This window comes from Jaculus jaculus, chromosome 5, assembly GCF_020740685.1.
Source record: "Jaculus jaculus isolate mJacJac1 chromosome 5, mJacJac1.mat.Y.cur, whole genome shotgun sequence".
Taxonomy (NCBI): Eukaryota; Metazoa; Chordata; class Mammalia; order Rodentia; family Dipodidae; genus Jaculus; species Jaculus jaculus.
The window spans coordinates 124,511,403-124,536,277 of NC_059106.1; the positions used below are offsets into that span (position 1 = coordinate 124,511,403).

The window sequence follows — 24,875 nt, forward strand, 5'->3', positions numbered from 1 at the left end:
GCCTGGTCCTGGGTAGGCAGAATAAGACCCCCCCCCCAGGACTTATACCCTTAGTCTTGGAATCTCTGAATGACCACTTACCTGTGTCCTTTGATATTCTGCCATACTTCATGGCAAAGGAGAATTGAGTTTACAAATGGAACTAAGGTTGCTGGCCAGCTGCCCTCACAATAGGAAAATGAGTTTGGCTGTTTTCCAGGCATCACATGAGCAGCTCCCCCAAAAGGATCGCCAGTGTGCCCCCCTGTAAGACTTCACCACCTCAGCACCTACTGCAGCACCCCCACCTCTGCTATTCTCGCCCCCCTCTTGACCTCTGAGGTTACAGGTGTGCACGGGCACACCCAGCTATTTATGTGGGGGCCGAGGAAACAAGCTCCGGGTGTGCCAGGACCTTGTGCTTACGCAGTAAGCCCTTTTACCTTAGAAGCTATCTCTCTCCCCCGCTCCACGTTTCTTATAATTTCTGATATAACTATTTAATAAAGTCATGAGCTGTTATTTCAGTATAGGAGCAGGGTAAAACCAAATTTATATTATTTCAGTTTGCGTGTGGATGTGGATGTATATCCCGAGGAAAACTACACTATTATCACTTGGCCATTGCAGCTTTGTAGGGGACAAAATTCAGGAAACTGTCTCATGACAATTCTGTCCCCAGCAGATACTGGGCCTTGTCAGGATGAGCACACAAGACACATAGGAGACTTTCCAGCTCTAAGGTGCGGCTGTTCTGAATGCACTTAGAAGGAAAACATGAAAAGTTCTAAAAACAGGCTGTGGTAGTTTGAATGAATGCCTCTAATAGATTTAGGAGTTATATTAAAACTTCTTGGATTTCCAGCTGCCTGGTTGGAGGTGTTACGGAGCAGATCCTGGGGTCCAGCCCAAAGGCGTTTGTTACTGGATGGAGTTGATCTGAATTCCAGCCTAAGATATGCAGAGTGCTCGCGTTCTGCCTGGAGTTCCTGAAGGGTGCTTGCTTGTTTTGGGGTGGTGGTTTTTCTCAATCTAAGTACACTTCCGTCTTCTCTGCTGAGAGAATAACACTTCAAAGGTACATAGGACACCAGGGAGGTGTATCTGCAGTGACCATCCTTGAGGCTATTACTGAAGCACCAAGGAGCCCTTTAACTAGAGAATAACATTGGCAAAGTGCTAGACCCGGCTGGTCTTCCCCAAGCTGTACACAGAACAGCAGCACATAGCCAGAGGTGTCAAGCTCAAAGCCACATGTATAACTCACTCATGTAATCTGCACAGTAATTCAGCAGTGTGGACAACATTTGAAAGTTACCAAAAAAAAAAAGGTTCACAGAGGTAAAGACATTTACCCATAGTCACACAACGGGCAAATGGTGTCCAGCCCAACTGTTGGCAATTGTCACTCTTTCCATCAGCACTGACTTCCTAACATAGGGTCACCTGGAAAGTGCTGCAGCTGGTTCTGTGTTTGCTCAGGAACACCCTCCAGGGGCGAGTCCTCTGGTTCTGGAGGTTCCCAGAGAGGAGGAGCTGCTGGCTCGCCGGGCAGGGAGCCCAGGCTGTGGGCAGTGAGAGGGAGGGAGCGCAGTGATGGAGACCAGCAGCCCGCGGCCTCCGAGGTCCAGCCCTGGCCCAGGGCTGAGCCTGGACGCCCGGCTGGGCGTGGACACGCGCCTCTGGGCCAAGGTGCTGCTCACGGCGCTCTACTCGCTCATCTTCGCGCTGGGCACAGCGGGCAATGCGCTGTCCGTGCACGTGGTGCTGAAGGCGCGGGCGGGCCGGCTGCGCTACCACGTGCTCAGCCTGGCGCTGGCGGCGCTGCTGCTGCTGCTGGTCAGCCTGCCGCTGGAGCTCTACAACTTCGTGTGGTTCCACTACCCCTGGGTCTTCGGCGACCTGGGCTGCCGCGGCTACTACTTCGTGCGAGAGCTGTGCGCCTGCGCCACGGTGCTCGGCGTGGCCGGCCTGAGCGCCGAGCGCTGCCTGGCCGTGTGTCAGCCCCTGCGCGCCCGCCGCCTGCTCACGCCCCGCCGCACTCGCCGCCTGCTGTCGTGGGTCTGGGCCGTCTCGCTCGGCCTGGCCTTGCCCATGGCCGTCATCATGGGACAGAAGCACGAGCTGCAGACCGCTGGCGGAGAGCCCGAGCCCTCCTCGCGGGTGTGCACCGTGCTGGTGAGCCGCACCACGCTCCAGGTCTTCATCCAGGTAACGGAAGGAGAGGGGCTGGGAAGCAGGGGTGGTCAGCTCTAACCCTCTGACTCCCACCGCCACCTACTGGGGCTCATTGGCCTTAGGAGAGAGCTGGAGTCGTGAGAAAAGGACAGGGATCCATTCAAAATGAATTCTGAAAGTCTGTGTTCTTCCCTGCCATCTAGAGTGGGTTAAGGATCGCCTTAAGCAGCCCTTCAGAATACAGATTTCATGTCCCACCCATCCCGTTTCAGCAGCTGCCTTGGGCCATGCTCTGGATGGACTTCCCAGCAGACCAGGTGGCGAAGGGGAAAGCACTCTGGGCCTGTCTGGAGTTCTGATCAGTTTCTGAACCTCACTTCCTATCGTGCCTTCTCCAGACTTGCCTGCACTTCTTTTTGGCTCCCATGTCCCTAGCTCTGTCTGGTCTCTTTCTGAGTTTAAGTCAAAAGATCTTTCTAGGGCCAGGGAGATGGCTCGGTGGTGAACTGCGTGAAGTGCAAGTGGCGAGGGACCCGAGTGCAGATGACGCAAGCCTGTAATTCCACTGTTGCAGTCCAGTTCGCATCACCCAACCAAGAGCAGCTTCTGGGGAAAAGAGATTTATTTAGGCTTACAGGCTCGAGGGGAAGCTCCACGATGGCAAGGGAAAACAATGGCATGAGCAGAGGGTGGACATCACCCCTTGGCCAAAGTAAGGTGGACAACAGCAACAGGAGAGTGTGCCAAATACTGGCGTGGGGAAACTGGCTATAACAGCCATAAGCCCGCCCCCAACAATACACTCCCTTCAGGAGGCATTAATTCTAAAATATCCATCAGCTGGTGACCTAGCATTCAGAACACCTAAGTTTTTGGGGGACACCTGAATCAAAACACCACACCCACCATTGGAGATATGAAGACAAGAACTCTGAGGGCCTCACTGGCTAGCTAGTCCAGCCAAATCAGTGAGTTCCAAGTTAAGGGAGGGACCTTGTCTCAAAGAATATGTTGAAACTGACTGAAGAAGTCCTCTGATATTGACCTCTGGCCTCCACATACATGCACACACACATACACCCATACAAAAAGAACACTCATATTTGCATACACACATACACGAGCGAAACCCCTTTTCCTCACTGTCCCCTTCTCCAGGTCTTATTACTCCTCCAAGAGAGCTACTTTGTCACCTCCTCCTGAGAGCCTGCCCTCAACACCCAACTCCAGAGGCATTTGGTCCTTCTCCAGCATGAGCTTGGCTCACCTTATTTTGCTGTGACTTATGTGTGTATGTGTGAGAGAGAGAGAGAGCGAGAGAGACAGAGAGAGAGAGAGAGAGCTTGTCTTGGGCTCCCAGTAGTTCTACACACCAGGGACCTGAGTTTGCTTTGTCACTGCCCAGCTGAACAGTGGTCCTGGATGGAAGAGGTGGAAGTAGGCGGAGCCCCTCCAGGGTCCTTCTGGCTTTCCAAGAAGTCCAAAGGACCCAAAGGAGCCAAGATCCCATGGAGGTGAAGGAGGGCACACCAGCCAGCATGCCAGAACACATGCATGTAGGCCCCTAAGTAAGTCTGCTTCTTCTGCAATTGGATTGCTGGCTTGGTACAAGGTCACAGGCTCCCCCCTAGAGTCCCCTGTCTCCCCGTTCTGCACTCATGTGTATCTGCTGGGTCTGGTGGTCAGGGCAAAGGATGAAATGCTCTCCCCAGAGGAACTCACTCATAACCTTGCTTTTCACTTGGGAGGAATGAGGAAAAACCATGGAAACAGGCTACTGTGTTCATGTCTCACGGTGCCCTGTGGGGCCTCTTTATCCCTGTTCAACCCAAGTGTTCCTTGAATGGGGAACTTTCCTCTAAGGACAAGAAGGCCAAATGCCAGACAATGCTTTGTTCATTTGATTCTTTGTTTCTAATGGGTTTATTTAAAAAGGAATTTGGCATTTAAAACTTTGTGCCCTGCTTCTAAAACTAGAGTTCAGCCATAGTGTGTGGTGGTATGGGAGGAGGGTGAGGGGAGAAAAGGATAGTTCTAGTCAGGGTTCTGTATGTTGCAGGTGACAGAAACAACTTAAAGAAGCTTTATCCAGGCTGGAGAATGAATCACTAGTTAAGATGCTTACCTGCAAAGACTAAGGCTCCAGGTTCACTTCCCCAGTGCCCCCTTAAAGCCAGATGCACAAGGTGGAGCACGCTGACGGAGTTCATTTGCAGTGGCCATTCTGTCTCCATCTGTCTGTACATCCATCCATCTGTCTGTCTATCTATCTATCTATCTATCTATCTATCTATCATCTATCTGCCTCTTTCTCTATCAAATAAATAAATGTTAAAAAGAAGCTTCAGCCTACAGGAGGACTTGGGTAAGGATGTTAGGGGAGGTGAGGGGCCCCAAGTCAGAATCAAGGGTTCACTGGCTCCCAGAATATCTTCCACCAGCTTCCTACCCCAGTCGCATCTTTGACTCAGGAAACAGGTGTATCTGTGAGTGGTATCCACACCCCACGTGGCAAGAATATGGTGCAGAATTGGCCTGGATTATTAAATATAACCATGTGAAAGTGTCCAGGGTACAGCCCATGTCTTCTGTACACATGTCCCTTCCTTGTGTTTCCCACCTATTTTTGATATATTTTTTAAAAATATTTTTAAATTTATTTGAGAGAGAGAGAGAGGTAGATAGAGAGGGAGAGAGGAGGCATACCACAGCATCTAGCCACTGAGGACTCACATGTCACCTTGCGCATCTGGCTTATGTGGGTATTTGGAAATCGAACTTGGGTCCTCAGGCTTCACAGGAAAGCACCTTAACCACTAAGCAATCTCTCCAGCTCTTCCCCACTTATTCTTCTGAGTTTATCTCTAACTTTTCTTCCCACAGGAGCATCTGACTAAGGCCACCTGAGGACAAAGCCCTCTCTTGTCCTTCCCATCACCCGTTCCCTCCTTCCTGCCTCGTCGTAGAGTTCTCCTATCCTGGTTTTCCCTGAAAAACTCAAACCATTACTTTCTCCTCATTTACATTTTAAAATATTCTTGCTTTTTAATTGAAATATATGTGTTGATTTTAAAAAATATATAATTCAAAATAACTGTTGTTTGCGTGTATGGGTGAGTGGGTGAGGGACGGGGGTATGTTGTTAACACAAGTAACCTGCAGTAGCTATCCCTGTAGTCTGATGAGCCAAAAGCTGGGAGGGCCAGCAAGGAGACAGCACCACAAGCATGGTGCCATCTGTGCCCAGAAACCCCACTAGGCTCCTCCTCACTTTGGGCCCTACCCCTTCATCCAGCACCTGGCTTCCGCTTCATTTGCCACGTGGATCTGGTCACTACTCCTGCTGGGGAGGTTGGGCCAGATCTCCAGAGTTGCAGCTGCCTTACCAAGCCCTCCAGCCCTGCTTGCTGCCTCTGAGGCTGTGCCACTGGACTGTGACTTTACAGGGAGGGCATCCAGTGAGTGAGAGCCGTTCAAGAACTCATTTGAACACAAGTACTGCAAAGCGGACAGAGGCATGGACAGTCTGTCTCCAGAGCCCACAGGAAAGTGGGCTGAGGAGTTGAGCATCCAGTGATCTCTCTCTTTGGCAAGTGTTTCTGTCTCCTGCCCATGGGGAAGTACAGCTTCTGAGGCCTGGCCTCAGGCTTGTACTGTAGTGTCGAGCTTCTAACACAGGTGAGAAGCAGCTCGATTACTTTGGGGGACCATGAAGTCCTGGGTGGGGTTCTCTGTCTATGCTCTAATGGGGTATGTTAATTAGGAATGAAAGTCGTAGGAAAAGAAGATATAAAATTTCAGATATGGGATTTGCCATTTCGTTATTTGCTTTTGAAACTTTTGTCAGACTGGGATCCAGCGGTTGCAACATTCTGGTGCTGAGCCCCAGAACTACCTACTGGAGCATGTCATTATCCAAAGCCATTGATAGCACAGCTATAGGGTGGGATTTGAAGAAATATTGATGTCAGATCCAATGCTTACTATCATCAGAACGGGAAATCATTAGCCCTATGCAAAGGTGGGCAAAATTTTTATCCCAATAGTATTTTGTGCAGATATAAAAAATAGGTCTGCACATTCAACATCAGTGAAAACATCAGAAGAAATTCAGATGCCACTGGTTGCTCTGACATGAATTTGAGAAGTCATACAGTTAAAAACAGGCTCCTATAAGGAGAATTATCTCAGAACTGGTTAACAGGATCTTTCATTTTTTAGAAGATCCACTTTCTGTATCAATCACTTTTGCAGAATGTTTGGTTCCTTACCCAAATATGAACCTGGTGCTTAAAAAACAATAACAACAACAACAGTAGTTGTCTTTGATTTAAACCTGTTTGGTTCCTCAGCAAACTGAAATACTTGTCCTGCAGTGTGTTTACTTTATACTAACATTGTTGAGCTGTGAGCTTATGCTAACAAAAGAAGCACAGTGCCTACTTCAATGTTTAGATAATCTGGGGAGAGGCAAAGGATTATTTGCTTTTATTAGTTTTGGTTTGTGAGACAAAATCTCATGTCACCCAGCATCCTCCAACTCATGTATTCAAGGATGACCCTGAAGCTCAGACACTCCTGGAATTACAGGCATGAGCCACTATGCCCAGGTTACGTGGTGTTATATGGTACTGGGAATCAAACTCAGGGCCTCGGGCATGCTAGGCAAGTCCTCCATCTATCTTTCTCCTGGGAACTCTCCATCTTCCTGCTTCAGTCCTGTTGGTTGTGATCCAAGCCATCTGTGCAGGAAGACCCACAGCCTTTCACTGATCCTTGGTCCTTTTGATGGACAACCTATTTTGGGATCCTAGATATTCATCTTTTCTTATTTCCAATCTTATTTTGAAAGAATGTCTTGTTGTAACTTCCTATGATCCAAGAAAAGATCTGCAGAAAGTAAAATATTTGAGAATTTACAGGTCATAAATCAGTTCCTTTTATCCTCACTTTGGCGTACTGACTGGGTGTAACATTCTAAGATGGAAATCCTTCTTCCCACAAATTATAAAGTATTATCATTATTTTCTAGTTTCTACCTTAAAGAAGCCAATGTCCTAGTTCTCATCTTTTCCAGATCTTGTCTCTTGAGAAGCATTCAACAGCTTCCCTTTCATAAATATTTTGATTACTTACTTATTTGAGAGAGAGACAGAGAAAGAGGCAGAAAAAAAGAGAGAATAGGTGCACCAGGGCCTCTAGCCACAGCCCCACCTTGTGTATCTGGCTTATACGGGTACTGGGTAAACCAAACCTGGGTCCTTAGGCTTCGCAGGCAAGTACCTTAACTGCTAAGCCATCTCCCCAGCCCAACAGCTTCCCTTTATTCCTAGGGTGCTAACAGTCCTGAGGAGGAACTGGTGTAGATCAATTTCCAATCATCATTCTGGTGATTCTGGCAGCCTTTCAGTCTGAAGCTCATACCCTTAAATTTTGTGAAATATTCATAAGTGAGGAGTTTTTTAAAATGTTTATTGCCCCCTTTGTTTTCTCTATTCCATTCCTACATTTTGGGCATATGTATATGTGTCATGGTGGTCATGGCATGTGTGTATGTGTGTGTGCCTGTTCATACATGTTGGGTGCAAGTGTATGAGGGGGCACATGTGTGTGTTTGTGCATGTGGAGGCCAGAGGTTCATTCATTCATTCTCCATATAATTCACTGAGGAAAGTTCCCTCACTTGAACCCAGAGCTTGTCGATTAGACTAGTCTAGCTAACCAGCTTGCCCAGGAATACCTTATCTCTGCCTCCCAAATGCTAGGGTTACAAGTGACCTACGATGTCCATCCAGCATTTTATCTGGGTGCTGGAAATCCAAACATGAGTCATACTTGCACAGCAAGCATTTCTTTACCAAGCCATCTCCCCAGCCCTAGAGCCTCTATTTAATGAGGATGAGCATTCTAAACCAATCCTAATATTCCTTATCCTATTTTATTTGATCTCTTCCTACATTCTGAGACTTTCTATAGCCTCATCTTCTAGTCCTTTTATCACCCACTTCTGATGATACAGATTCTGCATCTAGGGGAAACTTGATGATCAGAGACATGGGCCCTTCATGCTGCCCCCCCGACCATTGGAATTACCTCCACAGGTGAACGTGCTGGTTTCCTTCCTGCTCCCCTTGGCACTAACCGCTTTCCTGAATGGCATCACTGTGAACCACCTGCTGGCCCTCTACTCCCAGGTGCCATCAGCTTCTGCCTCAGGCAACTCCATCCCCAGTCGCCTGGAGCTGCTGAACGAGGAAGGGCTCCTGGGCTTCATTGCATGGAGGAAGACCTTCTCCTTGGGGACCCAAGCCAGCCTGGTGAGACACAAGGATGCCAGCCGGATCCGTAGCCTGCAGCACAGTGTCCGGATTCTCAGTTAAGTCCTCTGCCAAAATGCACTGAGGGAGAGGGTCTCAGGTGCCAAGCCTGTCTCCACCAGTCCTTGGTCAGATGATCTTAGCAAGCTGCCCCCCACCCACCCCATTCTAGGTGTCTATCCTATGACCAGAGGAGCTTTGTACTTACCCACAAGCTCCCTAAAGACACAATGAGATAGTAGCAGGATAAAACAGGAATTCTGTGAAATGCCCAGATCTGCTCTAGGAAGCCGCGCACATAGACAAGCAAAGAAGTGGCTTCATTTCAGGAACTCAGGCTGTGTGGGGTGAGGACCAGTAGCAACTAGAGTGAAGGACTGCAGCCTGGCAATTAATTATGGACTCTCAGACTGACTGGATCTGAGTCCAGTTACTCTCCTACAGCGCTGATATGTTTGCTTGCTTGTTTTTACAAGGATCTGGAATAATTTGGCCTTGGAAGAGAAACTTTGAAAGGATAGAAAACACAGGTCCTTCCAAGTACCCACTATGCCCTGGGCACTAGCTGAGGTCTGGCAGGATCACATGAGACAGGTCTGTGTGCTCGACAGTGTCATATTCTGGTACATGATCAGGATTTAAGAAGTAAGTACAGTGTGATGTGATAAATGGCACAAGGATAGCACCTGAAAGTGTTAGACTTTATTTGACAGATGATGGGCAGAGGAAAAGCCTGTGTCCCAGAGTGACAAGAAATCTTTTGAGATCTATTGCCTCTACAGCTTTAGTGTATGAGCCAAATCATGTTTCCAAACTTCAGAAGACCCATGGAGCTCTAAAACCCAGACAACAGGGCCCAACCCAGAGGTTCTGACACAGTAGGTCTCCAGTGGCTTGACATTCTTATTTCTTCCTGGCTGCTAGTAGGTGTTTCTGCTCAGGGATCATGTTGGCCTGGAGTGTGGGTTGGCTGGTCATGGGAAGGAGTGGAAGATTAGTAAATGGTTGTCAGAGTCTAGTGGAAAAGAGATAGGAACATTATAGGGTGGTAACAGTGGCAATGGGAAAGAAATAGAGGGGACTGCTGCTGAGGAATAGCTCCTTAACAGGATAGAGAGGGGATAGGAAACAAAGAAGACTGGCTTGTGCTTATGATGACACTACCATCCATCCAACAGAAAAATAAATACTGTTAGCCGGGCGTGGTGGTGCACAACTTTAATCCCAGAGATAGGAGGATCACCATGAGTTCAAGGCCACTCTGAGACTACATAGTGAATTCCAGGTCAGGCTGGGCTAGAGCGAGACCCTACCTTGAAAAACCAAAATAAATAAATAAATAAATAATGTTGGTAGGGGCTTTAGGGCAGGAAAGGCATTTATGCCATGCTATACACAAACTTATGTTAGGAATATGTAGTCCTGAGCTGAGAATGTATTCCAGGAGCCCACAGAAGATTCTGGAAGCATGCAGTGTCCCAGGCTGAAGCAGGTATCCTTCCAAAGAACAGGGTAATGCAAGGACTGAGAACAGGCTCATACCAAATAACCTGAAACTTCTCTTTGGATACAGGAAGAGATCACAGGAAACACTGTTGTCACCCCGAACACCACCCGTCCTTGGTGATGTGTAACTGAGAACGTGTTTGCTCTCTGTCTGTGCTCTCTCTCCATTGTCCTGCAGGAGCCATCGTGGCCGTGTATGTCATCTGCTGGCTGCCATACCATGCCCGCAGGCTCATGTACTGTTACATCCCTGATGATGGGTGGACTGGGTGAGTGGTGGGAAGCCCTGGACTCTGGAAGGAGGTCTATTGGGTTGGGCCTGTGGTCTCCATGGCTCTCCAGTGGAACTCAGCTGTCAGGTCCTCTGGTTCTCTGATACTCAGTCGAGCTGGTCCTGTCTAAGCTTCACTCTTAGAATCTTTCAGCTAGCAGTGGAGAACATGACAATATTAGATTTGTGGGGTTTTTTGTTGTTATTGTTTTGTTTGCTTGTCTGAGACAGGGTCTTGATGTGTAGCCACATTGGTTTTGAATGCATGGCAAGCCTCCAGCCTCAGCCTCCCAAGGACTAGGATTACAAACATGTGCCATCATGCCTGTCAGGAACACTACATTCTCTAAAAACCTTTCTGGCCAGGCAAGGCCATGTATGTGAGAGGCTTTGTGGGTGGGTAGTCAGGGCTTTGAGAATCCTGGCACCAGAATGGTGAGAAAGGCTTCCAGACCAGGGGTCTGGGTGAAGGCCATGCTATTGTAATGAGAGCAGGAGAAAAGGCTCCTGCATGGTTCCAGGATCTGACAATGGCCTCTTAGAGACCAGGACATATACCCCCTTTATGACATAATTGAAGACATAGCTCTGTTAGTACAGTGTTTGCTTAACATATGTGATGTCCTGGGTTCAGTCCCCAGTACCACATAAACCAGATGTGGTGGTACACACCTGCAATCCCAGCTCTTAGGGGTATAGACAGGATGATCAGAAGTTCAAGGTCATCCTTGGCTACACAGCAAGTTTGAGGCTAACCTGGGACACTGTCTCAAAAAAATAATACTCTTTTTGGAAATCAGTATTCCCGTGCTCAGAAGTAAAAGACAAACATGCAACAGAATAAAGATCCCACAGCCTCCAAGGACACAGCTGTACTCACAGGCTGCCTACTCCCTGGGAGCAGCCAGCATCCCTTAAACTCACATGTGCCCTTACTAGTGCAAACAATCTCTACAACAAGGAGCTTCTGAGGAAGACTTTCCCTTCTTAGCAAAGCCACATCTTGTTCACTGTACCAAGAGAAGTATGGTGATTCTGGCATCTCAGTGGCCTGGGTGGATAGCCCCTGTCAATCAGTGGATGTTGGCCATTGTATAGGTGACCAGGAGCCACAGCCAGGCAAATAATAGAGGCCAGACAGAGCGTATCACTGAAGGGAAGTAGGAGGCAACAGAAATTTGCAGAATTCCCTTTATGTTTCCTAACAACAGAAAGAGGTCTTCTTTACTTGGTCCTTTGAAAAAGGCTAGAATTCTATAGCAGGAAATGGCAGACACTGTAGGGAGTTGGCAGACCTCTCACCAGATCTCTGGGTTTCTATTCCAGCATGCCATATGATTTCTATCACTCCTTCTACATGGTGACCAACACACTTTTCTACGTCAGCTCAGCAGTGACCCCTGTCCTCTACAACGTTGTGTCCTCCTCCTTCAGAAAGCTCTTCCTGGAATCCCTCAGCTCCCTGTGTGGTGAACAGCACTCCGTGGTGCCATTCTCCCCAGAGGCCCCAGAGTCACCTCCTGGTGCATACAGCTTCAGGCTTTGGGGGTCCACTAGAAATCCCAGCCTGGATGAAATACAAGTATGAAGAGAGCGAACACTGGCTGCCAGCTTGCATATACCCATCAGACAAGCCATGCGTCACTAGTAACCCATGTTCTGTGGCCAGATGGACCTTCGCTGACCCAGCTCAGCCACTTACCAGAAAGCATCTTCAGGAAAGTCACATAACACCCCTTGGCCTCTGCTTCTCACCTATGTAAAAAAGTGCAAGAATAGGACCCGCCTTTTAATGTTGGCTAAGATAAAAGCACTTAGCACTGGGCCTGGTGCATAGCCAGTACTCAATAAATCTTAGTTGGTGCTATTGCTGTTGTCGTTCTTATATGAGTGTCAAACTGTTCTTCTGTTCCTTGGAAGTCTGCTGAAGTCTTTAGTAGCTCTGTGCTCATACGCCAGATGTTATTTGAGTTTCTACAAATGGCAAACCAGCACTTGTCAGGTGCTGACTGAGTGGTGGCATCAAGCGAACTGTACTAGCAAAGTTCTCTAGCTTGTTCTGGTTGAGGGTGGCTGTAGGCTCTGGGAAGCTGGGGCACCCCGGCTTTCCCTTCCTGGCCTCCAGTCTGCCTGTGTGACACTCCACCTTTAGCAATCAGGGAAGCCAGGGAGACAATGGCTGGGTTGCCATGGGAAACTCTCACATTCTGCTACTAGTCCCAGAGCACATGAGCCCAACTCCATTTGGCTAGTACAATGCTTGATGAGAAAAACAACCTGGGGCTGGGTATCTGACTCAGTGGATAAGAGCACTTGATGTGCAAACATGAGGGCCCAAGTGGACTTGATTTGTCCCAAGTTCCATCCCACGGCACCTACACAAGTAGCTTGCAATGACCAACATCCCTGTAACCTCAGTGCAATGGGGAGTAGAGAGAAGAGAATCACCTAGGCTCCCTGGTCAGCCTGCTGACCCAAACTGGCAGCTCTGGGTTTACTGAGAGACACCATCTCAAGGGACCACATGGGTAAGGAAATAGAGAGAAGATCTGACAGTCTCCTCTGGTCTCCAAGCAAACTCTATGACGTGTGCATCTTTAGACACACACACACACCACACATATGCTCCAAGAAAAAGGAAAAGAAAAGAAAGACAACCACTATATCCTTTTGTTTTTTAAACCAGGACAGGCCTAGACTGTGTATACATTACAGTACCTCACACACATCATGTACACATCACACTCATATCATACCATGCATCATAAACCACATACACATCACATAGTTTGCACAGATTGTACACATACCACACATGCATCACCTAACACCTCACATTCATCTCACACACATATTTTACATTTATCACATACATGTATCACTTACACCATACAGATCCATACTGCATGCCCATATCATACAAGCACCACACACTCATCACAGGCATATGTCACACATGCATACACCACACATGCACTGGTGGTTAGTGTGCCATGAAAGGAGCAGGTGGCATGGGCCGGAAACCATGACAAGATGCAGAGAGTAGAAAGAAGGCTGCTCTTCCACTTCATCTGGACCACTACACAGCAGTGTCGGGCTCCTCCCACATCACCTGAAATGAAGTGAAGCCACTGAGTTCCTAGTCAGGGAGAGGAGATGCCACCTGAAGAGTAGGAGCCACCAGTTGAGGGGAGGGCCATGAGATGGTTCTGTGTACAGAAGGAAAAAGCCACCCCCAAACCCACATGGAGAGGAGCCTTCTCTGACCCTCAGGGCCTGTGACATGACTCTAGTGTGCACCTCCTTGTCATATGACTCCTGTGTGCATGTGGCTGCTCTTTAAGGACACCAGTGCCTTTCACTTAGTGGCGCCCTTCACTCCAATGTGACCTCATCTGAATTTAGCTAATTATTTAGTAACAACTCATTTCCAAATACAAACACATACTGAGGTGCTGGGAGTTGGGATCAATATATCTTTTGAGGGCACAATATCTCCTTGAGCATCACTCAAAAGCTCCTTTTCTGGTGCAAGAACTAACATTACAGTGCCTTTAGGTCCCAGGCAAGAAAACAGGTACTTTCCAGTTTCAGAAAGAAAGTAGGAAAACTGGGACAGTTGATTTGGGGAATGAAAAATGCAGTCATAGAATTCTTGTTTCTTCTGGGCATGAAAGGTTTTAAAAGTCTGCACCAGCCTTTCCAACTGTTTTGTTCATTAAGATGCTAATCCCCTCTGAGCTGGGCCATCTGCCCAGGAAAGCAAACTGAAAGAAAAAGGAGACCCACCATTTACACTGGAGGCAGCCTTGGTTTATGCTCCTCCCTCTAACAAAAGCTGTCTGTAGAAGCTGAAGTCAGATCTAGGGTGAGGGGCCTTGCAAATTTCTCTCCTGAAAGAGCTTTCCAAACTCTGTGTTATGATTTCCCAGACACTTCACGCCGGGTGCATAATACAACATATGTAGTATATATTCACACCCAGTACCTTCTCAAACAGCCAAGCCCACAGCTGAGCACCCCATGAAAAAATATATCATCAATGCTTTTGTCCAACACAGAGCTGGAGGGGCCAATAGTGCCTTCTGATATGTGATGTCAGTGGGAAATAAGCTGCCTAAGAGAGGAAAGTGGCTGTAATATTAGTGGCTTGACTCTACGTGTTTCCTCATGGAACAACTGTGTAATCTTAGGAAGGGAGGTCCCCAAATCTCCTTTGAACCCTAGTTTCTTGCTTAGTAAGATGGTCCCAATGATATTTGCTTCAGAGTGTTGTTATGCTAATTAAATGGCATAATGGATAGTTAGTCACCAGGTGAATACCTGGCACATCTCAAAGGCTCCGAAGTGTTTGCTACTCCCTGGGGCTGGCTTGACAGCTTGCACAGTCTCTGGGAAGATGGTGAACAGCCAAGGAGCTGAAGAAATGAGCCCACAGCTCTTGGCTTCAAACTCTCTGCTTTCTACTCGGCCACAGTGCCAAGAGGGAGTCAGGCAGTGAGGGTGACTGGGCCCCTGAAAGTAAAATGGCAGGAAGGTCTGTACTTGCTAGAGATCGAAGGATGATCTGACTTCTCTCTTGCCTAGTGCCCTAGACCTGTTTTTTTTATACCTGAGCCACTCCCTGGGAGAGAGGTCTTTTACTAGCCCCAACATTTTGGTTGGTCAAGTTCAGCCCCCAGAACTTGGCAGCATGGCTAGCCTCTTCCTGAGACAGCTGCTAGCCCAGACCAATAGCTGTCCCTCTGGCTCACCTGAGGTGGAAGCTAGGGCCCACCGCCATAAGGTTGTGAATACATTTGCAAGGAGAGAACAAGGTCTCTGGGCTGCCTGGCCACTGGTGAACCTTCAGCTTCTGGTGAGTTTCTCCTTGGCCTGGCTGCCAGGCCAAGCCAAGGGAAGAACCCCTCCACCCCAGCCCCAGCCCTTACTCCCCATGTGGGCTCTCTACTCCTGCTCTCCACATGGCCAAAGGAGCTCTTTGCACTTTTTTCTGTCCTCTCCATGGTTTTTGCAGACCCTCCACATAGGCTCTCAAGCCATGTGGGTAACTTCCCTTGGCTCTGTCCTTCCCTCAATAAATATAATCCTTTAATGATTATCCTTCTCAGTCTTTATTCAATTCTTTGGTTAGAAAATAGACACAAGCCTCAGGTTTGGGGTTCAAGGAATTTCCTGAACCCCTAACACTCCATTTCAGTGCTAAAAGAACTCCAAATGCACAGTAGTAAATGCTGCTTCTTGAGTATTTCCCATCTTGTAGCATCTTTAAGTTACTGAAAGTGGACTGGAGAGATTGCTCAGCAGTCAAGGTGCTTACCTGCACAGCCTAACAACCTAACAACTGGGCTCGATTCCCCAGTACTCATCTAAAGCCAGATGAACAAAGTGGCATATGCATCTGGAGTTCGTTTTCAGTGGCTGGAGGCTCTGGTGGGCCCATTCTCTCCTTGTTTCTGCTTGCAAATAAATAAATATTTAAAAAATAGATGACCAAAAGCATTCAGGGAATACTTTTTCTTTGGAAACCACTGCTGATTACCGTGTACATCAGATGGCGAGAAGCATAGAATGTAGCTCTAAAGCCGGAGCCAGCAGGTTCTGTGTCTCCGTATATATTGGCTTCCCAGCGCTATGCAGACCCACCAAACACCAAACGTCTCCTGGCCCACTGGGAATCTAGGCCAAGTTACATTCAGCCTCATATATGTTTTATTGTTTGGTTTGGATCATTACACTTTGGTTTTAAGGACAATCTACTTGTTTAGATTTGAACCTGAGACTTTTAGGACTATGAGGCACTAACGTGGGGTAATTGAGGGATTTGACAAACTCAGTGTTCTGGCAAGAATTCTCATGGGTCTTGGGATGCTCCCTAAATAAAAAACTAGAGAGTTTAACAGCTGGTTGCGTTGTGGGCGGGGGGTGGGGGGCTGTTGGAAATGCTGTTCAAAAGGGCATATGAGGAAGAGTGTCTGGCACAGCCTCTGCCCTCAGTCTCTCCAGAGTAGGGAAGAGCTGAGGGCATCAGGAAAAGCTGAGAGTAGAAGCTGAAACACCTGAAAACTTCACTAACTACAGAGCTGCTGGGTTTTCAACTGTAGTTGGCATGTGCTCTTCTGACCAAAACAGCAAAAGCAGTCTTCCAGCTCAGAATAAGTACGGAGTTACTTTGTTTCCTGTCCCTGCAGAACGGTTGGAGGCTTTGCAAGAGCCACCTTTGCTCCAGTGAATGACCTCATCGGCTCCCTCTTTAATTATGATTTAGGAAGAACCTGGGAAGAACACTGAACCCAAAAGTACAGATTTGGATCGTGTCCAGAAATGGGATCAGGAGCAGTGTGTGTCAACCAGCCCTGACTCATGGCATGAAGAAAAACACACCAGCTACAAAATAGCCAAAAGCAAGGCCAAGGGCAAGCTTGACCAACTAGAAAAATTGACCTTAGGGCTGGGGAGATGGCTTAGTGGTTAAGGCAATTGCTTGCAAAGCCTAACATCCTGGATTCAATTCCTTAGTGCTCATGTAAAGCCTGATGCACAAAGTGGTAAGAGCCCCTAGTGTGCCCACTCTTTGTTTTGTTTTGTTTGTTTTGAGGTAGAGTCTCACTCCAGCCTGGGCTGACCTGGAATTCACTATATAGTCTCAGACCGGCCTTGAACTCATAGTAATCCTCCTATCTCTGCTTCCATTGCAAATACATGAATAATTTTTTTTTTTTTTTTTTACAAAAAGAAAAAATGAACTTGGCCAGACTTTTCTTCATTCTAATACATGCACACATGGGTCCCAGGGTGGGAGGTAGCTGTGGAAGGGTCAGAAGCAATGCCCCCTACAGATGATTCACCATTAGAAACAATGGTGTCCTAGCCTCCATAGCTGGCAAGAAGCATGGGTCTTCAGTACTGTGTGTCAGAGCCACGAGGCAGGAAGGAACTATGACAGCATGGAGTAAGGCAGCCCTGCAAGCAGGAAGGAGCTCACAGAAGGAACACCAAGTCATGATTTGATGATGGGGGACTTTTCTGGAAGAGAAGAAGGAAACACTAGGGTACAGAGACATATGAGAAGTGATTCTGGGTCTAGGAGATGTGGAAGACCACTAGAGCTGATGGGGAACTATAGCATTTCCTGAGACAATGCAAGAGAAGGGACTTGTTAGAAAGTTTTTTGTTGTTGTTTTTTTTTTTTTTTTTTGGTTTTTTTGTTTTTCAAGGTAGGGTCTCACTTTAGCTCGGGCTGACCTGGAATTTTTATGTAGTCTCAGGGTGGCCTCAAACTCACGATGATCCTCCTACCTCTACCCCCCCCCCCCGAGTGCTGGGATTAAAGGCGTGCACCACCACACCCAGTTTATTAGAAAGTTTTAAATGAGTTGTTAAGTTATTCACACCTAGTGGGGTTCAGTGTGTTATTTCAACACTTGGTTTCACTGATCAAATCAGAATAATTGGCATATCCCTTTTAGTGTTGCTTTATGTTTGCAGACATCAAGCTTCTCTATTCTGCAGCCCCATGAGATAGGTAATGTTTCATGGGATTATGTGAGCAATGGTCAGCCTGCTGTGCTTTGAAGTTGAGAACTTGTTCTTTCTCTCTGTACTTTGGAACTCATCCAACCTCCCTGTATTCCCCTCACCTTCACTTTCCCCAGCATCACAGGGACATGCACATACAGAAGTATAGAAAAGGCATTCTAATCCGGAATTATGCATTCCTGCCCTAGCCCTGCAGAGGTGACTGCCACAGTCAGGTTTGCATTGCTGATGGAAATCACCTGAGCAAGAGCAGTTTGTGGGTAAAAATGGTTTATTTTCGTTTACAGATTCAAGGGGAAGCTCCATGATGACGAGGGGAACCAGTGACATGAGCAGAGGGTGGACATCACCCCTTCGCCAACATCAGGTGGCCGACAGAAACAGGAGCGTGTGCCCAACACTGGCATGGGGAAACTGGATATAACACCCATAAGCCTGCCCCCAACAATACACTGCCTCCAGGAGGCATTAATTCCCAAATCTCCATCAGCTGGGAATCTAGCATTCAGAACACCTAAGTTTATGGAGGACACCTGAATCAAATCACCACAGTGACAAAAGAGAGAGATCAGCTTATGAAGCAGGTTAGGGACCTAGGGAGATGTCTCACTGGATAAAGGTCTTGTTGCACATCTGAGTTCAGATCCCCAGCACCTACATAAAAGTGAGCACATTCTGCAATTTCAGTACTTCTGTAGCAAGGTGGAAGGTGGAAACACGAGATTCCCCAGAAGCTAGTGGGCCAGCTAGCCTTGTGTACAGAGGCATGAACAGAAAGGTCCTACCTCAAAACAAGGTGGAAAGTAAGGACTGACGCCAGAGGTTGTCCCTTGACACATACACACAAACACACACACACACACCACAAAAATATTAATGCCAACATTGAGACCTTTGGAGAAATGGAGACACATTCTACAAAGAGGGAAAGTTCTAGCAAAGAAAAAAGCTTTGGATGACCAGAAGCACTAAGGAATGAGGAAAGGGGCTAGTGGGAGCATGGGACCAGCACCGCCCTTCACCAGGGCTGAATGGGGCAATGGTCCTACAAAAACAGATGTGAAGGTGGGTGCTTCCTCGGGAGACAGGTTCCATGGCTCACCCAATTCCACAGATGAAGGTGCTACCCTGGGGCTCGGGCTGCAAATCCCTGCATGTGTGAGAGGTTCAGCATAGCTGGTCAGCTGCAGAAGTTGGGTCCTGACTATTCTTGTTGCAGTAGGCCTGACTGGGGCTGCCATCTTGCTAAGCAAGCTTCTGAACTTCACAAGAAGGCAGCAATGCCTATGAGCATCATAGTTCAAGATGGGAGGGAGTAAGTACCCCGAGGTGAATCTTTCTAAGTTCCCCCCAAAAGCAGCTGCCGCTACTTTATACATCCTAGTTGGCTGACTGATTAGAATGTCTACTATTGAAGGAGATGGACTGTCACAGGTTCAGAGCCAGATTACCCTGAGCTATCTTCAGCCCCTCGATGGTCACTTACTGCCCACTTCTGTTTTGACTTAATATCCTTGTGACTATCAGGTGAAACCTTTCAAAATGTACTAATAGACCACCAACTTCCACCAACTCAGAGACTAAGAATGTCACTAGATAACATCTGAGGCCTATAAGAGAGATGTCCCAACTTTGATTTAACCTGCCTATCTGATATTCCCACTGGATCTAAAAAGTGTTTTGACTTAATGGATTTCTTTGTTCTGTCGCTATAAAAACTTCCTAAGACAGTTTCCACATTGGAACATGGTTGGGGTTACTTAAATCTGTATTTCTGTGCCATGATTGCTTATATTTAGCTCCAAATAATCTCCTCATCCCTTGAGGTGAGAACTATGTTTTCTCTGTTAACACAGGGCACCCTTACTCTGAGGGTGGAGTTGCTCAATTGTAGTCAATATAGACAACAAGGATTCCAGACCATGGGCACAGATCGGCATCTTGGTCAGCAAAACAAAAAGGAGTTTCCCTTGCACTCCTGTACTTGTGGCATTTATAATAACTTGGCTTTAAGCAACAATAGGATCTAGGAACATAGTTTTGCTTAAGAAAATGTTTAATGTAAAGGCCTTGTCTTATTAAGTGTTATGAGCGAAAGCCTAGTGCTGTAGCAACCATGTGAGTTCCTTAAACACATCAGATCAAAAAACTGGGAATCATCACAGATGCTCAGTTCTGTATACACTAGCTTACCTCGGAGGACCTGGGAAGCTTCATGCCCATGAAACTGTCTGTACCTCAGCTGTAGAGGGAACCCAACTTCACTGGGCATCTAGACTATTCCTGACTGAAAAGGAATAATCAAGGAAGATGGGTTGGACACTGCTCATTATTTTATATTTGAATATCTTGGAGCTTTCACTGATGAAGAACTTTGATTTGTGCTTCTCCAAAAATTTATGATAGGAGAGGGTTAATGTTCAAATGTGGGTCCTCCTTATTTTGCTGGCACATCATTGAACCGCCTCTCTATGCTGGCCATGGAGCAGTGTGATTCCAGGGGACATAGTTCATGATGACTACCAGCCAGAGGCTACACCATGCCCAAATCACCAGAGGTTAGACCATGCCCAAATCACCAGAGAACCCTGAAGTTTCAGGAGCTTAACAGTAAACAAATGTCACAGATTCTTGCCACATAATATCATTAAGAGGGAAATGGCTCTGTTCAAGGTCCTGGCTTCTTTCATTAAAGAAGCTCCCTTCTAAGTGGATGCCCATGTCCTAGGGTCAACAGCACCATCACAGTATCCAGAAACATTGTCCAAAAGCAAACATTGGATTTGGGGTAAAGGTTGTCAAACATAGGGGAATTTTTGCTAAAAACTTTTCTTCCTTTTCTTAATAAAACGATTCAATGTGTTACCTCCAGGAAACCGGAATTACATGTTCTAATAAGTCCCCAGTTCTTGAACTTGGAGTTCTATTCAAATTGTTTTTTTTTATATTTAGTTTATTTATTTGAGAGAGAGGCACACACATGTACACACACACACACATGAGAGAAAGAGAGAGGGAGATAATGGGTGTTCCAGGGCCTCTAGCCACTGAAAACAAACTCAAGATGCATGTGTCAACTTGTGCATATGGCTTATGTGAGTACTGGGGAATTGAACCTGGGTCTTTAGGCTTCACAGATGCCTTAACCACTAAGCCATCTCTCCAGCCCTCTACTCAGAATTTTGACCTCAAGGACAGGTATGTTTTATTTCACTTCTTTGTCTTGGCTGCAGCATTTGTCTCATCAAGAAGTGAAACCTACCATTTGATCCAGTGAGTAGATGAAATGACAAGTGATTGGAGTTAGAATAAAACCTACCATTAAAGTAGGTATTTAAACCAATACAAATTGTTTATTGCTGTATGGCAAAATTCCTCCACGTTGACAGCAGTGAACAATTGCCAGCTCTCATAAAAAGCACCTGGGACAGCTCACAAGCGAAGGCATGGGGAGGGACATCAGAGATCTCAGACATCCTCTTTGCCAGCTGTATACAATAACACAGGAGGTCTTTTGGCCTCCGGGGGAGATAGAGTATATAGCTGGTAAAAGAGCCAGAGACGGTGACTCCATCAGGGTGGGGTCTTTGGAGTCTCCAAATAAGGCTATAAGTCAGCCCTTACCTCAGTACTGAGAAAGGAGCACCCTGAGGGTAATCCCAACATAGTGAGCTCCTCTGAAGTGCTGCTTTGGGGTCTGGTGTTCTGTAAGTCAGTCTTCACCCCAGACTGAGGGAAGATCATTGGCTGGGGTAATCTTGACATAGCGAGCCCTATAACATGCTGCTCTGCGGCCCCATGCTCCTGGACAGGGACAAGGAACTCCTGTAGGTAGCCTTGGGGAAAACATCACTCATGGTGGGATGAGATTTCTAGGTTGTTTGGTTGCTCTGGGGTCCCCATGCTCTGTAAATAAGCCCTCACCCTCACCCTGAGGCTGAGGCAGGAGCATCGGAGGGGTAATTTTGACACAGAAAGTTCAATCAAAGTGCCTGGTTTGAACTCCACATTCCTATAAATAATCCCTCTCCATGCTTTGTAAGAAGCCCTAGTAAACTATTCATGGACTCTACTGGTATTGGTGTAGTTATACTTTGGTCTGCCATCTGAGCCCTATTTGGGGTTAAGATGTGTGTTTGCATCTTACCAGGAAATAAGTTTCCCATGACAATTGCTAAATTTGAGATATTCTGAGTCAAAATGGGTACATTGACTGGACTTTCTGAATCATATATAGTTGCAGAGACAAGACAATATTCTTAGGACAGAATGTCTTAGGACAGAAACTATTTTTAGAAATTCTTCAAAAGTAAACTTTAGACTAGAGAGTGAATTCCAGATATGCCTGGGCTAGAGTGAGACCCTATCTGTGGAAAAACAAAAGAAATGTGAACTTTAATCTTACCCTTTATGTCTTTAAACATCACAGTGGGTCTCAGTTATTAACTATCTTAAATTGGAATATAGCAAGCATACGTGTGTGTGTGTGTGTGTATAAAATAGCATGTCATATATGACACAGTCACTAGCTTCTTAATATTGTGGTCTGTCTAGAACTAAATATTTAGCATTCAATCTATGGCAATTCTATTACGGAAACAGTATTAGTTATTGTCAATGTATATTCTTGGCATACTGCTAAGTTCCTGTTGATTATTTCAGATTTATCTGATTGGCTGTGGCTGAGAAGGGGACACCTTCTCAGTTGCTGCTGCAGTGACAGCGGGGACGAAGCATCATGCATCATGGGTACGTGTGAATGCACATGCTGTGCTGCTGCAGCTGAGTGCTGGTCAGAGCCTGCTGTTAGTGCCAGATGCTGGGCTTGAACACCACTGTGGCGCCATTGCTTGTCTCTTTGGTGGAGAAAGAAAAGCATCCCAAGGGGAAGGGGTGGTCTACAGATGCCCTGAGAGGTCACTTCTTTGCTTGGACAGTGCCACTCCTGGGCTGCCACCATGGTTTTGTTGATTTGGTGCTGTGCAGCTTTGATTCTGGCCTGCAAGTGGGGCAGGAGGGTAAAAGTATTTGCATTTCTCCCTCAAGCAATGCTCCTTTCTGGAATCCATACAAACGGTTATGGTGTTTTCCTTGATGCACTCATGATGCTTTCTGGGTGGGCAAAATGACAGTCAGGTCTCTCCCAGCTGTTTCCGGGCTGGAACTCCTGGCATACCTGTTTTGATAAGCCTCAGAGTTTCTGAGATGTGGTTGAGCCAAGAACAGTGGCAGGCAGACTTCTGGAATGATAGCAGCTGTGGTGGGTAGAATTTCTGTTGGTAGTAACCCTTGGTTACAGGCACTAAGTTAGGAGCAAGGCTAATAAGCTATGTTTATCTCTACGGTGGGACCTACAGGAAAAGTGGGCAGTGGTGTCCGTGGAAAGGTAACTTGTATCTACTGGACCAGCACCCCAGTCTTGCTGGATCAAATTGATCTTCCTATTAGTTTTTAGCTTAGCTTTTAAGTTTTAAGACAACTTGCAGTTGCCTCTTAAGCAAGGGCCCTTTAGTGAATCAAAGCAGACAATTACTCTTTCATTTTCAGCCTGGCAACTTTTGGGAGGTGAGCTCCTTCCTTTCATGAAACTGCGCACACTTCCAAGGTCTGACGGGGGTGACATTCAAGGCAGTGATGAGAACTACTTTAGATTCTGTTTGTTAGGTAGTGAGAGTCTCAGTGATTCCAAACCTACTGTTGTGAAAATGCTCACATGAATGCAAGTGGTAAATTGCTTCACAAAGTCCAGCCCAGGCAACAGTGTTGAGAGGAACTTCTGGGTTGGCAAGCAGTCACTCGCCACACAACAGGCCTTCAGGCTGCAAGCAAGGCATGCTCAGTGTTCTCTCTGGCACCCAGCACCCCAGTCTCTTGACTGTTTTGCAGAGACAACTCATTTTAATAAAGTGACTTCGATATCATGGCATCATTGGGAGAATCCTCTGTTCTGATGTTCACAGCTCTGGAAGATGCTGGAAAATACACCTTTCAGGTGTTCGTAGTTGAACAAGCTATCTTCTTTTGAAATTCTTGTTTAGCTCTGCTTCTCCTTCCCAGTACACTCTGGCCAAAGTGAGCAGGTGAGTCTTCTCCAGTGCATCAAGAGGAAGAGGTTTCCATGCACACAGCTCTCTTCCCATTCATGATGGAAAATTTTACCTTCAGATGCTGAAGCAAACACAGTCTAGGTACTGTGCCCCTTCCCACAAGCCCTGCCCATCCACTGCCTTTCACTAAGAATTTTTCAACACCCATGGGGTCAGCCTTATTAAGAACAGGCTAAAGGATCAAGCCTAGTGGGTTAGAGATTTGAAAACCAAAGTATAAAAACCAGGAACATTGATTCCCACCTTCTGTTGTTTTCTCCCACATAATGGGAATACAATTAATGAAACACTCCTACTCCTTATCTGCTTCATTTATCCTTCCCCCACTAACCTACTTCATGGTATTTGGCCTGCATAGCTGTGATGGTTAATCTTCAGCTGTCCACCTGACAGGATTTAGAATCACCAGGGAAACAAATCCCTGGTCATATCTGTGAGAGCTGTTTCAGATCAGGTTCGTAGAGGTGGAAGGACCCACCCTAAATGTGGGCGGCAGCATCGCATGTGCTGAGTTTCTGGACTGTATAAAAGGAAAATGCTATACAGGCCAGGTCCCAGAGGAACTCCAGGCTAGAAAAAATACAAAAATTAATAAAAGGGAGTACACTAGAGAAGCTTTCAGCACTCATTGCTCTCTGCCTTCTCCCTGATGATGTGAGGATGTGACTTTAGTTTCCTGTTTGTGCCACACTTTCCCTGCCACGATGCCTTACCCTCTAGAACTATAAAGTGAAATAACCTTTCCTCCCCTAGACTGACTTTTGTCAGGTGTTTTGTCTCAACAACACTGTGAATTGTCCTGAGACAAGACCTACATGTACTATACTCCTAAGACCACAAAGGAAGCTGACTTAGAAAACTTGATATGAGGGATAAGGAGATGGCTCAGTTTGTAAAGTGTTTGTCTTGTGAGCATGAAAATCTGATGCAATCTCCAGAACCCATGATTTTTTTTAAAGCCAAACATGGTGGTACATA

The 24,875-nt window shown here is 46.7% G+C and overlaps 1 protein-coding gene and 1 pseudogene across 1 annotated transcript; one reads left to right on the forward strand and one right to left on the reverse strand.

Moving 5' to 3' along the window:
• Window positions 1–1,575: 1,575 nt before the first annotated feature.
• Ntsr2 (neurotensin receptor 2) lies at window positions 1,576–12,118 on the forward strand. The gene is given in 5 exon segments (XM_004665683.2): window positions 1,576–2,190; window positions 8,259–8,532; window positions 10,159–10,249; window positions 11,578–11,731; window positions 11,733–12,118. Coding segments are annotated over 5 exon segments (1,416 nt in total). The 3' UTR covers window positions 12,015–12,118.
• Window positions 12,119–22,533: 10,415 nt separating this feature from the next.
• Window positions 22,534–24,237, reverse strand: LOC101602235 (annotated as a pseudogene).
• Window positions 24,238–24,875: the final 638 nt, after the last annotated feature.